Raw genomic sequence first — 15,326 nt, 5'->3', positions numbered from 1 at the left:
TCGACTCAGTCTGGTGTTTGACTCACTCATTCATGAACAAAGCAGACCTAACAATTGGAAAGAAAATGTGAGAATTGAATGGGAGAGAGGTGGTTCTGTGAATGCAGAGATAGAAAAAGGGAGAAATAAGGATAGGTGGGCTAATGGAAACCAGAGAAATCAATGTTAATGCCATCTGGTTGGAGGGTGCCCAGACAGAATACTGGTGTTCTCTCGCTCGCAAATTGTCTCAGACTGGCAGTGCTTGAGACCATGGACGACATGTGAGGAGTGGGTCAGGAAGATGAAATAGCTTCCACTGGGAGATCCTTGTTATTGTGGTGGGGCTCAAAGAAGGGATCTCTCAGTCTGCATCCAGTCTCTCTGACGAAAGAGGAGTCTACAAGAGGAGCACCAAATTTAATAGGTGATCCCTACAGAATCATAAGTGAGTTGTTGCTTCACTTGAAAGGACTGTTTGGGGCCACAAATGGCGGAGAGGAAGGAGGTGTGGGCACAAGTGTAGCACTTCCTACAATCAACGGGGATGATTGGTGGGAAGGAAGGAATGGAAGATGGAATCACAGAGGGATCAGTCCCTGCAGAAGGGTAAGAGAGATCAAGATGCATCTGGTGGTGGGATCATGACGTAGGTGGCAGAATTGGCAAAAGATGATATGTTGGATGTGGAATTTAGTGGGGTGGAAGGTGAGAACAAGGGGAATCTTGTTCTTGTGCATGTAGGGAGCCAATATGTGCAGATATTGGAGGATATGTGGCTGAGGGCAGAGCTGATGGCAGTAGTCATGTTTCTTGAAAAAGGAGGACATCTCTGATGATCTCACTTGGAAAGACGTCCTGGGAGCAGATGTGACAGAGAGCAAGGAATTACGAGGAAGGAATTGAATCCTTTCGGGGACAGGGTGTGAAAAGATGTGGTCAACGTGAGTCCTGAGGAATTCAAAGGAAACAATGGAAATTGCCATGAGTGCAAACTTCAAAGCAGGTCTAGAAGATTAAATAAAACTTGGTACATGAAGCAGGGTGGGTATTTCTTGAAAATACATAATATTCTTCTTAATTCCATGGATGCTGAAAGCGAAGTGGATGGGTAACAACAAGGTGTGAAATTCATGTAAATATTTCAACCCTGAAATGCAATAGGCCCTTCTAAAAATGAGAGGCTACTCAAGCAAGCAATCAATCCAAAAAGGTTTGTGCCAAAAGTCAACCTCCGGTCACATCAGGTAAAACTTAAGAGTTAATTCCCAATTATTTCATTTATAAATTTAACCACCATACAACCATGCACTGGAACCAAGGACACCACACAAGATCCTGGAGGAACTCAGGGCTTCAGCAGCATCCATGGAAGACAATAGAAAGTCAATGTATCAAGCCAAAAACCTTTCATGCATCTGTTGCCTTCCATGGATGCTGCCTGACCACTAAATTCCTCCAGCATTTTGTGCTGCTCCAGGAAAACATTTTAAAATGTTCATACCATTCAGCTAATTCTGCAATAGTTTGTGAATTGGCACAACAAAATAAAAAAAGGACAGAAAAATAGACAAATTTTGAAAAAAGAAGAATTACCTTCACCTATCTACACAATCTAATGCAAACAATACCACATGTGAACTCTGATCACAATTGTATATGCATAAAACAGCTAACCTGTGTACTGGAAAAGTCAAATACAACAAAATGGGAAAATAACAATTATTTTTGTGACCCCTTGACTGAAATAATATGCTCTTCGATATTTGTAACCTTAGTTAAGTGAACCCCCTCAACCCCTGAATCTGCCCATCCCTCCAAATAACACTTAAAAATTAGTGTTATGCAACTAAGCTGAGCATAATACAAGAAAATTTACTAATCTAAAAAAAATGCATCGACTGAAAATCTGGAATAAAATGATACAAAATGCTGGGCAAATTCAGCATGACAAACAGTTACTAAGAGATGAACAGAGTAAATGTTTCTGATTGATGGTCTCAAGTCAGATTTACAATACATCATGTTAGAAGGCACATTTATTTCCATTTATCTCTACAGTAACTAAACCATAGATCCAAGTACAGGAGTCTGGGTTCAGACCATCAGCTATCCTTTTTAACAATGCATGTACTAATTTTTAGATAAAACAAAAAGATTTAAAACCTGAAGAACAGAGCCCTGTTTTCACAGACAATATTCTCCTTCTAATCAAATCACAAAGTTGATAGCCATTTCTCTTATTTGTTGTGCTTGGGGATTCTGCCATGCAGTTTAAAAACTTTGTTCATCAGGTGACAGGTTACTGTCTTGAAAGACCAGTTTCTTTCTCCATAGATGCTATCTACCCAGCTGAACATCTCCAATATTTTCTGCTTTTAATTTGGGAAAATATTCAAGTTCAATTCCAATAAATAATCTACAACTTCTGGAAAAACAAAGATGAACTGCAGGCATTCCCCGACTTGTGACTTACATCCATCCGCAGATACAATTGAATTTTTTAAAAAAGATAAAATATAAAATGTACACGTTTTATGTTGTATTTGACAAACTATAACAGTGATACATGGCATGTAAGAGCTATAATGTGTGTACTTATTTTGTTAGGCAGCGTCCCAGGGTCCATTGGCTGGGTGCAGCCATCTTGATTCCTGTGCACATGCGCAAGTCTTCGGTTGGTGCATGCATGAGAGTTAAGGGCATAAATTCAATTATCTTTAGGGCCCTTGACTCTCATGCATGCACCAACCGACCATCAATACACAAATCCATTGCATATGCGCCAACCGAAGACTTACCAATGCACATACAAATCAAGATGGCCGCACCCAGCCTAAGGACTTCAGGACATCAACTAACAAGGTAAGCATGGACCAGAATGTGGAAAGATTTGCCAAGGTAGATCAACAAATTCAGGAGGCTTTAAGTTGTTATCATCAAATCTACAATGAAAAGAAAGATTTCATTAAAAAGTTTGCTTTAAGACTTTGGTATTCCATGTGCATGGGCAAAATTCCGACTTGTGTCCACTTCGAGTAAGACCAATCGTTCGGTCCCAATTATAGTTGTAAGTTGGAGAGTACCTGTACTTTAAAACATTCTGGCAATAAACATACTTTGCAATTTGTCACTTTAAAAAGGCAAATAATACTGCACCTCTGGATCCAAATATTAACACAGAGGATTTGAAAGAAAATCAGTTTTTAAAGGGAAGAAAAAATTGAATTACATACCATTAGTTACAACAGTTCAAAAAAGCTGATAACATTTGTGTTGTTAAGGTAACTATAACAATACATATTTACTGGAGGGCAGATGGTTTCCATTTGTATGCTGTATTTTTTCAAAGGGAATCTAATATGTTGATAACAAAGTAACACATGGATAATTCTCACCATAATTATTTGATACAAGTTACAAATCTTAAAGAGCATCTACAAAGGTTACACCAAAAATTCAGCTAAAAATATTTTTGACATTTCTGCCAGAGCAACAGAATCAAAAGATATGCCAAATAAAAAAAATTCCCTACTGTTTGCTCCTGACCATATGAAGAATGTGATCGTGATTGTTCAGCTTATTATGAATTTATTAGAGTGTTAAATAGTTCTCAAGATTCCTAATCAATCAGCTCCATTTGAAACACTCTTTGAGGAAAGTTGGCACAATTTACAAGGATAGAGTTGTGAGAAGAGTTAATGACCACGGGAGAGAAAAAAAATCATATCAAAAAATCATGTTCCATTGAAAAATAGGTTCAGTAGCAGAATACAAGAGATCAGTACTTTACAGTCAGCATGGCATGGTTGTCTGCAGGGCCCATCTCTGTGCTAAAATAATGTGATTGCTGTGACATTGCACTTCTAGCTCATTTTAATCAAGAAGAATTTCCATCCCAATATTTTGCTGAAGAATATCTTCCATCAAGAATAGTTGTCATACAAGTAACCTGACAATGCAGAGGTAGCAGTGCACTGGGAACTGAGCATTACCAACTGAAATGTGCATACTAAAAAGGATGACTGCAGCTCATGGCATTGTATTTATAGAGTTACCAAGTTGAAAAATCTATTGAACAATTTCAAGGACAGACAATAACAATCAATCAACTGTGATCCATATCTATAAATTACAGGTTAACATGCATTAATTTTAAGACCTGCATCACAAGTGGGGGGCTTACATTTTCATAACTAGATACAGAGCAGGCCTTAAATGCTTTTGCACTGCTATTTGTGAATTACTGTCTGTTCTGCGCATATTAGTTCTTGTGCCTCAGAAATAATGCTTGTGTGTGAAACACATTTTGCAATAGAAGTATTATTACATGAACTGAGGTAAAAACAAGAGTTCTTTGTTGAACAAATTTTTGCAAAGAGGCTGCAATACTTATCCAAGTTGAACCACAGGAAATGGCTTGAATCCCTCACATCTCACTATGAAGGTTTCACATTCTCATAAAAGCATCAGTTTTCATAGAAAATATTGAAACAGTCAGCCAAATCTAATATACTTATTAAATTCATCTCTCCTGCAGAAACAGCAATAATCCTCCATGGATCTGTGGGAACTATAAACATTTCAGAACTGTTATTTCCCTCCTCAGCTAGAACCCCAAGGGTTGGCACAAGACTCCTGCGCTCAGCATCACCAATCTCCTCCAGTCTGAACTTGTTGCACTGTAAATGCCTGAGCCAGATTCAAGTTTCAACATCACAAAGTCTCTTCTCGCTGCTCCCTTCATGCACAACATTTGGAGACCCGAAGACTGGCACCTCTTGGTTCAAGACCAGTCTCTCCCCCACCACCCCCTCCCTCCAAACACTCCCAACTGTGAACCGTGCTGTACTATCCCAACCCTAAACTACTCCAGGACCAACAAAAGATCTATGTGCATTCTAAACATCATTTTTTGCACTTTGAATATTTATCTGCAAGTAAAAATTTCAATGCATCTCTACATTGTATTTGTGTCTATAATAATTTTAATTTTAGAGATAAAGCATGGAAACAGCCTTCCAACCCACGAGGCAGTGCTGCCCAAATACACCAATTAACCTGTAAACCCTTTATGATTTTGGAGCACCCAGAGGAAATCCACACAGACATGGGGAGAACGCAAAACCTCCTGACAGACACCACTGGATTCGAACCCAGGTCACTGGCACTGAAATATCATTGCCTTAACAGCTATGCAAACCGTGCTGCCCACTCACATAACATTTACAAGTAATGCTGCTATGAATCAGCAGCGGACATTATTCTATTGCACTCCGATAGAGAAAACAAGCAGTATGCAATTTTGACACACCCAACCCTCCCCTGAAATTATGAAAATTCAGCCAACAGCTCTCCTTTCTGAAATAAGCACTTTTAGTTGAAATACAATTTTCTTTTCTTTGTCCCTCTCATGGGACTCTCAGTAGGAAACCAGATCATCCGCCTGCCAACAACCAGTACAGGAACATACACACAAAGGTATGGAGTGTCAGCACTTTGTTGACTTCAACTGGATTTGCCTAGACTCCATGTTACATCTCTAGCATTGGCTTTCCTCCTGAGCTAAGATTCCTGATCACATTCTCCACTTATTCCAGAGTACTGGAAAAGTTCTCTTCCCATGAAAGTTGCAAAAGTACACAGTAAGTAAACAGTGAACATCTACCCTCCACTACACATCAACAAGTTCGTAGTAGAGAAAGTGGAGAGCACCAAGTTCCTTGGAATTCATATCTAGTGACCAACCTATTGTGGACATTCAACATCTCCTCACTTGTTAGAAAGGCGCAACAGCAACTGCACTTCTTGGAAGACTGAAGCGGGCAAGGATACCAACCACCTTTATGTCAATCTTTATAGAAGCTCTATTGTGAGCGTCCTGGCCGGCTGCATCATAGTGTGATACGGTTGCTGCAGAGAAATGGATTGGAAGTCAATCCATAGACCATAAGAGTGGCAGAGAGGATCACTGGAATCTCACTCTCCCCCCCCCCACCCCAAATCCATGTGATCTACTGGGATTGTTGTCTGAAGAGGGTGCACAAAATCAGAAAAGACCCCTTCCACCCTGCACACAGCATCTTCCGGCAGCTCCCGGTGGGGAAGAGATGCAGGAGTATCATAGCCAACACCACCAGGCTGAGGAACAACTTCCTTCAGGCAGCAAGACTGCTGAACAACCGAAGGAACTGCGCACACTAACCATCCGAGTCTCTCATTTGCACAAAGCAATATTTATTTATTTTTTATACACATAATATTTGTCCTACATATGTGCTATGTGTCTGTATGTGTGATATGTCTGGTTTTGTGTCAGCATGTTTTTGCACTGAGGACCAGAGAACGCTAATTCCACAGGTTGTACTCGTACAATCAGATGACAATAAACGACTTAAAAAGAGGAAAGAGTGAGGGGTGGGGGGTAAATATAGGAAATAGATATGCAAAAGGAGGAAATTAAAGAGATATAAAAAGGAGAAACAGTGGAATAAGGGGGAAAACCAAGTGAAAAATATTGGAAGAGCAACAGGCAAAGTATTACAGAAAAACAAAACATGAATGGGCAAAATGTAGTGAAGGAAGGAGATCAAGTGGACAGACCCGAATTAAAGTGAAGAAGCAAAGGGAATGAATTCAGTGGATTTGACAGTGAATTTGTCAAGAGAGAACATGAATGCACTAAAGCAAAAACATACGTGATTCGTCAAAACTAGTGAGAGAAGAAACACTAACTATGGGGCAGTATACTTAATGTAGCGGTTATCACAATACTATTACAATGCCAGCAACCCAGGTTCAAATCCAACACTGTCTGTAAGAAGTTTGTATATTCTCCCAGAGTCTGCATGGGTTTCCCGTGTGCTCCCGTTTCCTCCCACATTCCAAAGTCATATGGGGTAAATAGATTAATTGGTCACATTTGAGCAGCATGGGCTCATGGGCCAGAAGGGCCTGCTACTGTATTGTATCTCCACATTTAAAAACAAATTAAAGGGAATATCCTAAATTGAAACACCTTCAAAAGAAAAATTAAGGAAGCAAACACCCTACTTTCTTGTATCATCAAACAAGTAAGATGGACAAAACCATCAAAATGATTTAAGGTGAAGAAAGAAATACTTCTGAAAGAGGGGGGCAATGAGGGTGAGGAGAAGTGGCACATGAAGAATTAGGACTAGCATTGATCAGCCACGATAATACTCAATGGCAGGACGGGCTTCCTCTTGCTGCTATTTTCTTTCTTTTTCTTGTGATTGGAAGAAATGAGAAATATGCCGAAATGGGAGAAAAATTAAACTTAAGCCACTCACAAAGAGAATGAGATAACCAGAGGATGTATTAATAGTCTGGTCAAAGAGCATCAGGAAATATAAATGGAAAGCATACTGTTGTAGTACTGATCAACTTGTTCATATTCTAATCACATCTGCGCCACATGTATTTAACTTATGATGGGAAGATGGAACACTACCAGAATAGTCTTTAATTACATTCTCAGTTTAAGACTATTAAATATTGAGAGGAAAAAAAAAAACAAATTTCCATTTTCCCCCACATGGAATTATTACGTTAGCCACAGCTGATATTCCAACCAGGCCACTACACATTAACTGAAGGAGTGTGTTCAATAAATTCCCCAGGGATAGAAGTATTTAAACATACTTTATTTCTTGGGTAAAATAATGAAAATAATAGAATTATTTCATGATGAATGGTGGCTGATGGAAGAATTTTTGCAAGAGAATGTACCAGCACCTCTACTTCTTCAGATCCCTGAGGAAATTTGGCAACCTTTAACAAACTCTACATGTGTACCACTGAAAGCATCCTATCAGGGTGCATCACTATGTGACATGGAAACTGTTCTGCCAAGGCAGCAATAAAATCTACAGAGAGATGTGAACATGGCTCAGTCTGTCATACACAGCCATCCCTAATTACCTCTATCAACTCCACCTACAACTCCTACTGCCATGGGAAAGCAGCCAAGACTCATGCCACCCCGCTGCACTCTCTTCATCCCCCTGCAATCAGAAAATAAGATTCACACAAGACGATGCACCACCAAATTCAAGGATAGCTTCCTTCCCATTATCAGACAACTGAATAAACCCAAAATAGTAAAATGTTACCTTTGCTTCATACCAACTGATTTCTCTCCATAGATGTACAATGACTACACCTCTTCCCCTAAAAGAATTTCAATCCTCTCTCTCTCTTAATTCCTCCATCTTATTTGCTCCAAAGAGGTATTCCATTCCAGATCATCTAAGATGTCCTCCTCCTTCTAAAAAAAACCATGAACTCAGCCCTTACCCTTATCTCCTCCATATCCCACACATCTGCCCTGATCCATCTGCCCCTAGACACAAGAGCAGGATTCCTCGTCCTCACCTACTGCCTCTGCATCCTCCAGTTTCTTTCACCTACAACATGATCCCACCACCAGATACATCTTCCCTTCTCTGCCTTCCATAGGGATCACTCCCTCCATGACTCCCTCATCCACTCAACCTTTCCCACTAATAGTCCCCTTGGCACTTTCCCCTGTGAATGTAGGAAATACCACACTTGCGTGCATACTACCTCCCTCACCATCACGTGGGGCCCTCAACAGTTCTTACAAGTAAAGCAACCCTCACTTGTGAATGTGTGGGAGTACTTTATTGCATCCAGTGGTTCTATTGTGGTCTTCTCTACATCAGAGAGACTGGATATAGACTGGAAGATGGGAAGATCACTTTGCTGAGCACCTTCGCTCTGTCTGCATCAATAACTGGGATCTTCCAGAGGCCAACCATTTCAATTCTGCGCCCCACTCCCATGCCAACGTTTATCCATGGCCTCGTGCACTGCCAAACAGTAAATTGGAGGAGCAACACCTAATATTCCACCTGCACTCTCTCCATCCGGATGGAATTAACATTGACCTCTCCACTTTCTGCTGGTCCACTCCCTGTTTCCCCTCTCTTCTTTATCACCATCTCCTTTTCTCCCCCTTCCTTCCCATTCACAGAGCTATCCCCTCTCCCCTGTTTCCTCTTGTACCCTTTCTCCCTTAGCTACCTAATAACTCCTGGGCTCTTCTTTTTCATCCCCCACCATTTTATCAGGTGCCTGCCTATATTTTGCTCGTACTGATGAAGGGCTTAAGCCAGAAACGTTGATTATGTATCTTTATCTTTTCCAATATAAAGTGCGTTATGTAATCTGCTGTATTTCTGCAGAAATGTGTTTTTACAATCTCTCTCTGTAACACCACTGTAATTTTGAACTGCACCTTACTTGTTACATTATGTAGGAGTCATTTACAAGCCTGTTAACAACCTCTTTCACAATTTTTTCCATACAATAAACTTGATCTTGAAGTTAAATAAATAAATAAAATAAATCTAACAGAAAGTAATGGCCAAAGTGATTTTTTTTTAATGAATTGGGTTCTCCCTGACAATTGCCAGGAATTCTACTATCTCTAGCCACTGCAGCTTGGACATTGCTTAATAAAGATTTGCACGTACTGCAATTCTATCATCAATGCATCTGACTTCTAGTCCAGTCCTCTGTAAAACTATTAAACTTTTGGCCTTACAGTTATATGAAAAAAAACACTTCTGCTGAATTCATCACCCATGTCATATATACAGGCAACTCAATTATTCTTGGAAACAAACCATCTCCTACATTGTTTCCTTATCTAATGCACTTCATATGTTGTTGTTTCACTGGTTCTTACGTCCTTAAATGTCCTCAAAGGAGGCAATTCAGTCCACATTATTGATGCCAGCTCCAGCTCATTCCTACTTGATTTATTTCCCTTACTTATTTCCTTGTGATCTATTCTCTCACATTTGCCCATCAGCTACACACTTATCCATGATTCTCCTTCCACCCATTTACACCAAGGTACATTAATGCCAATGCACCATCATCCTTCGAGTTACTTTAATACTCTAACTCACTGTCAGAACTTTTGTCATTTTTGATGATGTTTTTAAACTTTGGAAGATTGTTTTTTTATACTTGAATTTCTAATGCTACTTCCTCCTGTATCCCTCTTTCTCTCTCTTTTCTTTTTATCTTGTGCTTTGTCTTGGACCCTTGGATTTGATGTGTTCCACATTGTCACATAAATAACACTTAGTCTTCCTGTAATAACAGTCATCAGGGCCGTGGTTTTTTTCTCCCACGGTAGAAACATTCTTGTCTATTTTCTTCACTGTGTGATCCTCATGCATGACCTCAATGTGACAATCAGCCATTTCGAGGCCCAATGCTGTCTCGTAGGCAGTCTTGATATCCACATTTTTTGTGCTCAACAAGAGTTGTTGGGCATGGCAGTCAGCCAAGAATGATTACCAATATATCTCTCAAGACCTCGTCCAAAAAGCTACCAAAAACACACATCTCCGACATCCCCTAACCATTTTGTTAAATATTGGCTCACAATTTCGCCACTCTTTCTTTCTGGTATGGGCTTTGGGGACAGATGGTCTCCGACCCGGTCACATAACTCTTTATAAATCTTGGTATATGGTTTTGCAGGTGCCAACAGAGTCTAGATAAGACCGTATGTCTGCTCCCTGCCTTGCTCAAAAATAATGCCTGTTTCTTGTTGCAAATAACAATATCTTCTATATCATGGGCAATGCAATACATGTTAAACCTATCGACACCTCAGTCTCCTTATATTCACCAAAACTTTCACTATGTCCCAGACAAGAAAGTGACCCTTGCTGTGATATTTCACCTGTAGGTTAGGTGTGGTATTGTCACAAATCACAGAAAAGGGAGAACAACCAATTGTATACACTTCGCGCTCTAGAAAGGCCTGTGAATGAAATTATGCGTCACTGGAGAAAGAAGGATTGGTCATAATATTTGGGCTCAAGCGATTTAATCAGTACTTACATGGTAGGAAATTCGCCTGAGTGACTGACAATAAACCACTGAGTTTGATCTTAGGCCCCCAAGAAAGGCAGCTGCAAGAACTCAATGATGGGCAATGGAACTTGATGCATATGATTACGATTTAAAGCATCGTCCTACAGACAAGAACGGTCATGCTGATGCCTTATCATCCTTACCTCTGCCTGCAAAAGAACAGCCAGAAGGGAACAGTAACTTGTCAGTGGAAGCAACAGCTATCAACCAGGAACAACTTCACCACTTGCCCATTACAGCTAAGGCAATAGAGGCCACACTGTCAAAGATTATGTACTTTACCTTGAACAGTTGGCCCGAGGCCGACAGTATTACCCCCAACTTGAAAGCTTTCTATACTCATCAGAACAAAATCTCAATTGAAGGTGGTTGTCTGCTGTAGGAGACGAGAACTATTATCCCCAAGAAATGGCATGAGGCCATTCTAAAGGAGCCCCACGTTAATCATCCATGAATGGCCCAGATGAAGGCTTTGACACGCATGCAAATCTGGTGGCCATCGATTGACAAAGAATTTGAATAGACGCCACATCTGTCGAGAAATGCAACCAAAAGGACCACAAACCGAAGCTAAACGCATGGAAATGGCCGTCCCAACCATGGCACCAAATTTGTATCGATTTTGCTGGTCCATTTATGGGTAAAAACTTTCTGATTATTGTCAATGCACACCCCAAATGGCCTATTGTTTGGTGAATGCAATCAGCAACAGCTGAAAAGCCAATTGAGAGACTACGACGTGTGTTCGCAGATCATAGATTAGCCAAAGAAATGGTTTCTGACAGTGGGCCTCAATTTGAATCAGACGCCTTTGACCAGTTCCTGTGAAACAAAAATGTGTGACACACGTTATCTGCACCCTACCTTGAAATGTGATGAAACCAAAGAGTTCATCAAAAGCTTCATGGAACCACAAGATTACAGAATTTTTGTTATCATACAGAACAATACCACACTCAATTACAAAACTCATATCTGCAGAACTGACGTTAGGGCACTGCGACATCCTCCAGTTCATTTTATTTGAGTGGGACTATCCCTTTAAGGGAACAGATTTAACAAACTGCCTGCAGGATTTGAAGTGACTGTGAAACTAGCAGCAAGCTTCGAACATGTTCTTTTTACTGGATACATTTGCAGAGTCAACTCGGAAGCCCTGGAGAAGCCAGTTGCGGAGACCATGTTACCAGTTTATTGAAAGGAGAGTGCATATTTTGCTGTGGAGCCCATTTTAAGGAAGCAGAACAAGAGTAACAAGCTCTTTGACCTCTGTGGGATTGAAAAACTCACATGGTCTCATTGTGTGGTTATAGTCAAATTATCCTGTTAGAAGAGGGATGAGAGACCACTTTGAGTGACCCACAAAAAGGGTTTTATAACTTCAGAAGAAATAATGCACTTGACTTCAACTGACCCACAAAAAGGGTTTTAAAGTTGCAGAAGAAATACTGCACCATACTTCAAATGACCCACGAAAAGGGTAGTAATTACAGAAGGCATTCATCTAAAAAGGACATTTCTCTGAAATTAATCAATGTTCTGTCACCTCCCCACCCCCCTCCCCCCACCCCAGTCTCTGACACCCACTTTAGGAACTGCTAACTTCATTCTAAGGCTGGCATGGCTCACCCATCTTAAAGCCTGCATATCTCATCAATTTCAAACTGCATGTCATCGCTGAATTTCTAAAACTGAACTTTGAACTGCCTTCCAAGAATTGAGCTCTCATGGCTTGGGGTTTTCCACATTCACCAATATATTCACACATAGTTGAAGTTAGATAATTGTATATAAATTGACAAGTTTAAATAGTTAAATTAGATTAGTTGATATGCAATGGTTGATTAATATTTTAAAATATTATTTTAAATATAACACGGTCTGGGCTAATTTTAAATTGCTGCTGTAGTGTAGGTAACAATGCAACCTGAGAACCTGACTTACTCCGGTGCACCTAAACATCAGTCTTCATATTCAACTGTCAACATCCCCGAGTAAGCCAACAACATCTCTGGAGATCGGAGAACAAGTAGTAGTGCAAGATTACAGGGAGAGTAAAGAAACATGGATAAGTGGCATGCTTCTCAAGAAACTAAGGCCATGTTCAAATTCTGTGTTAGTTGGTAACATAATATGGAAACGACACATCGACCAGTTAAGAGCAATTGAAGACTCCATTTCAGTACCAATTTCAGATGATCCCTTTGATATTTCTCCTTTGGCACAAACCAACCCTATTTCCTCACGGGTAACCCTGTTATCTGTTGTTGATACACCATCATCAGTGTCTGCCCAGAAGCAAGATTCTAGCTGAGTACCAAATACACAGCCAGTAGGGTCAGCTAGTGATAAGATGTTAGCTGCTCAAGTCACAAATGCACCTGTTTCGTGTTCTTCATCCCCACAAAGATCCAAAAGAGAAAAGCACACTCTAGAGCATCTCAAAGACCATGTGCAATGACATAAAGACTGTTGTTTTTCCAGTTTAGTGCATTTTCAAGTTAGATTTCTTCGTATCTATAGCTTAAATGTTACTAGTTGAAGTTGTGTTTAAGATTCACATCTCCATCGGGCACACAAAACTCAAAACGGTCAACCAGTTTACCTATCTCGGCTGCACCATTTCATCAGATGCAAGGATCGACAATGAGATAGACAACAGACTCGCCAAGGCAAATAGCGCCTTTGGAAGACTACACAAAAGAGTCTGGAAAAACAACCAACTGAAAAACCTCACAAAGATAAGCGTATACAGAGCCGTTGTCATACCCACGCTCCTGTTCGGCTCCGAATCATGGGTCCTCTACCGGCACCACCTACGGCTCCTAGAACGCTTCCACCAGCGTTGTCTCCGCTCCATCCTCAACATCCATTGGAGCGCTCACACCCCTAACGTCGAGGTACCCGAGATGGCAGAGGTCGACAGCATCGAGTCCACGCTGCTGAAGATCCAGCTGCGCTGGATGGGTCACGTCTCCAGAATGGAGGACCATCGCCTTCCCAAGATCGTATTATATGGCGAGCTCTCCACTGGCCACCGTGACAGAGGTGCACCAAAGAAAAGGTACAAGGACTGCCTAAAGAAATCTCTTGGTGCCTGCCACATTGACCACCGCCAGTGGGCTGATAACGCCTCAAACCGTGCATCTTGGCGCCTCACAGTTTGGCGGGCAGCAGCCTCCTTTGAAGAAGACCGCAGAGCCCACCTCACTGACAAAAGGCAAAGGAGGAAAAACCCAACACCCAACCCCAACCAACCAATTTTCCCTTGCAACCGCTGCAATCGTGTCTGCCTGTCCCGCATCGGACTGGTCAGCCACAAACGAGCCTGCAGCTGACGTGGACTTTTTACCCCCTCCATAAATCTTCGTCCGCGAAGCCAAGCCAAAGTGTCCACAGATTTAAGTTGAGCTTTATCATCATTTTAAAATATGCAGTCATTTGATGAAATAATCTGTATTAAAATTATAAAGCAAGCACAAATTAATTTTGTGGTGAAGAGTGTTAAGCGAACACTCATGTCTGTGTGACATAGTGTTATATTTTACATCGCATTTTGGTGGGCGCTATTTTGGAATGCACAAAGTGATTGCCCTCCATGTAAGTTAAAGCTTTAATAAAGAGCAATACACAACACTAACCACTACACCATTGTAGTTGATTTTTTTAAACTCCACTCCAGAACATTTAATTCAGGCAGCCGTAGGGATAGACATCAAATGCTGGCCTTCAAATTATATACATGATGGCCTTTTTTTTTTTTTGCAAAAAAAATTATCATGTTATAGCACAATCATTATCAACCAAATGAAGACAAATGGCTTTTTCAGGGAGCCAAGTATGTTTTGGAAAATAAAATGTAAGAATTTTGTGTCTATTAATACGATGATTCAAAACTTGATTGAAGCCACAGGATATACAAATGAAAACCTACTGGACACCCTTGGTAAGTTATGTGGACTTGATCTCAAATCGCTGACAAAAATATTTTCAAACAAAAACCTTACCATATTTTTCTCAATCTTGTAATGCACGTGGAGTGTGTCCATAGCCCTGATCATGGCTTGCATTGCAGTAAATATGTTCTGAAATACAAGCTTTGTGAAATTTTTCCTGTCTTCATCCGAGTAGCCATCTCCATGGATGATTCTCATCTGCTTAATGAATGTGCTCTTGCCACTTTCACCAGTGCCTAAACAAAAAGAATCTTGATAAAGTCAAAGAGCTTAAAAATAAAGAAAATAAATTCCCTTCAGATTAATCTCAGACCCAGACATTAAATGGTTCAAAATAGTTTTAATACAGCTCGTGTGGCAGTTTTCCTGAATGTACACATCAATACTATTTAATGATGATTCTCAACTTTTTTTAAAAAACATAAATCACACACAAATAGATCTTGC

General features: G+C 40.5%; 1 protein-coding gene across 8 annotated transcripts in view; it reads right to left on the bottom strand.

The window, feature by feature from the left end:
• The window catches only part of LOC138760029 (guanine nucleotide-binding protein subunit alpha-14), a 175,985-nt gene that overhangs the window by 86,355 nt on the left and 74,304 nt on the right, over window positions 1-15,326 (bottom strand). For all 8 annotated transcript variants that reach the window (XM_069930487.1, XM_069930471.1, XM_069930473.1 and 5 more), the window contains one exon: window positions 14,931-15,115. In XM_069930487.1, coding sequence (XP_069786588.1) covers window positions 14,931-15,115 — 185 coding nt within the window. The remainder of the gene's footprint in view (window positions 1-14,930; window positions 15,116-15,326) is intronic.

Source organism: Narcine bancroftii, chromosome 1, assembly GCF_036971445.1.
Source record: "Narcine bancroftii isolate sNarBan1 chromosome 1, sNarBan1.hap1, whole genome shotgun sequence".
Lineage (NCBI taxonomy): Eukaryota > Metazoa > Chordata > Chondrichthyes > Torpediniformes > Narcinidae > Narcine > Narcine bancroftii.
This window is presented reverse-complemented; position numbering and strand designations above follow the sequence as displayed.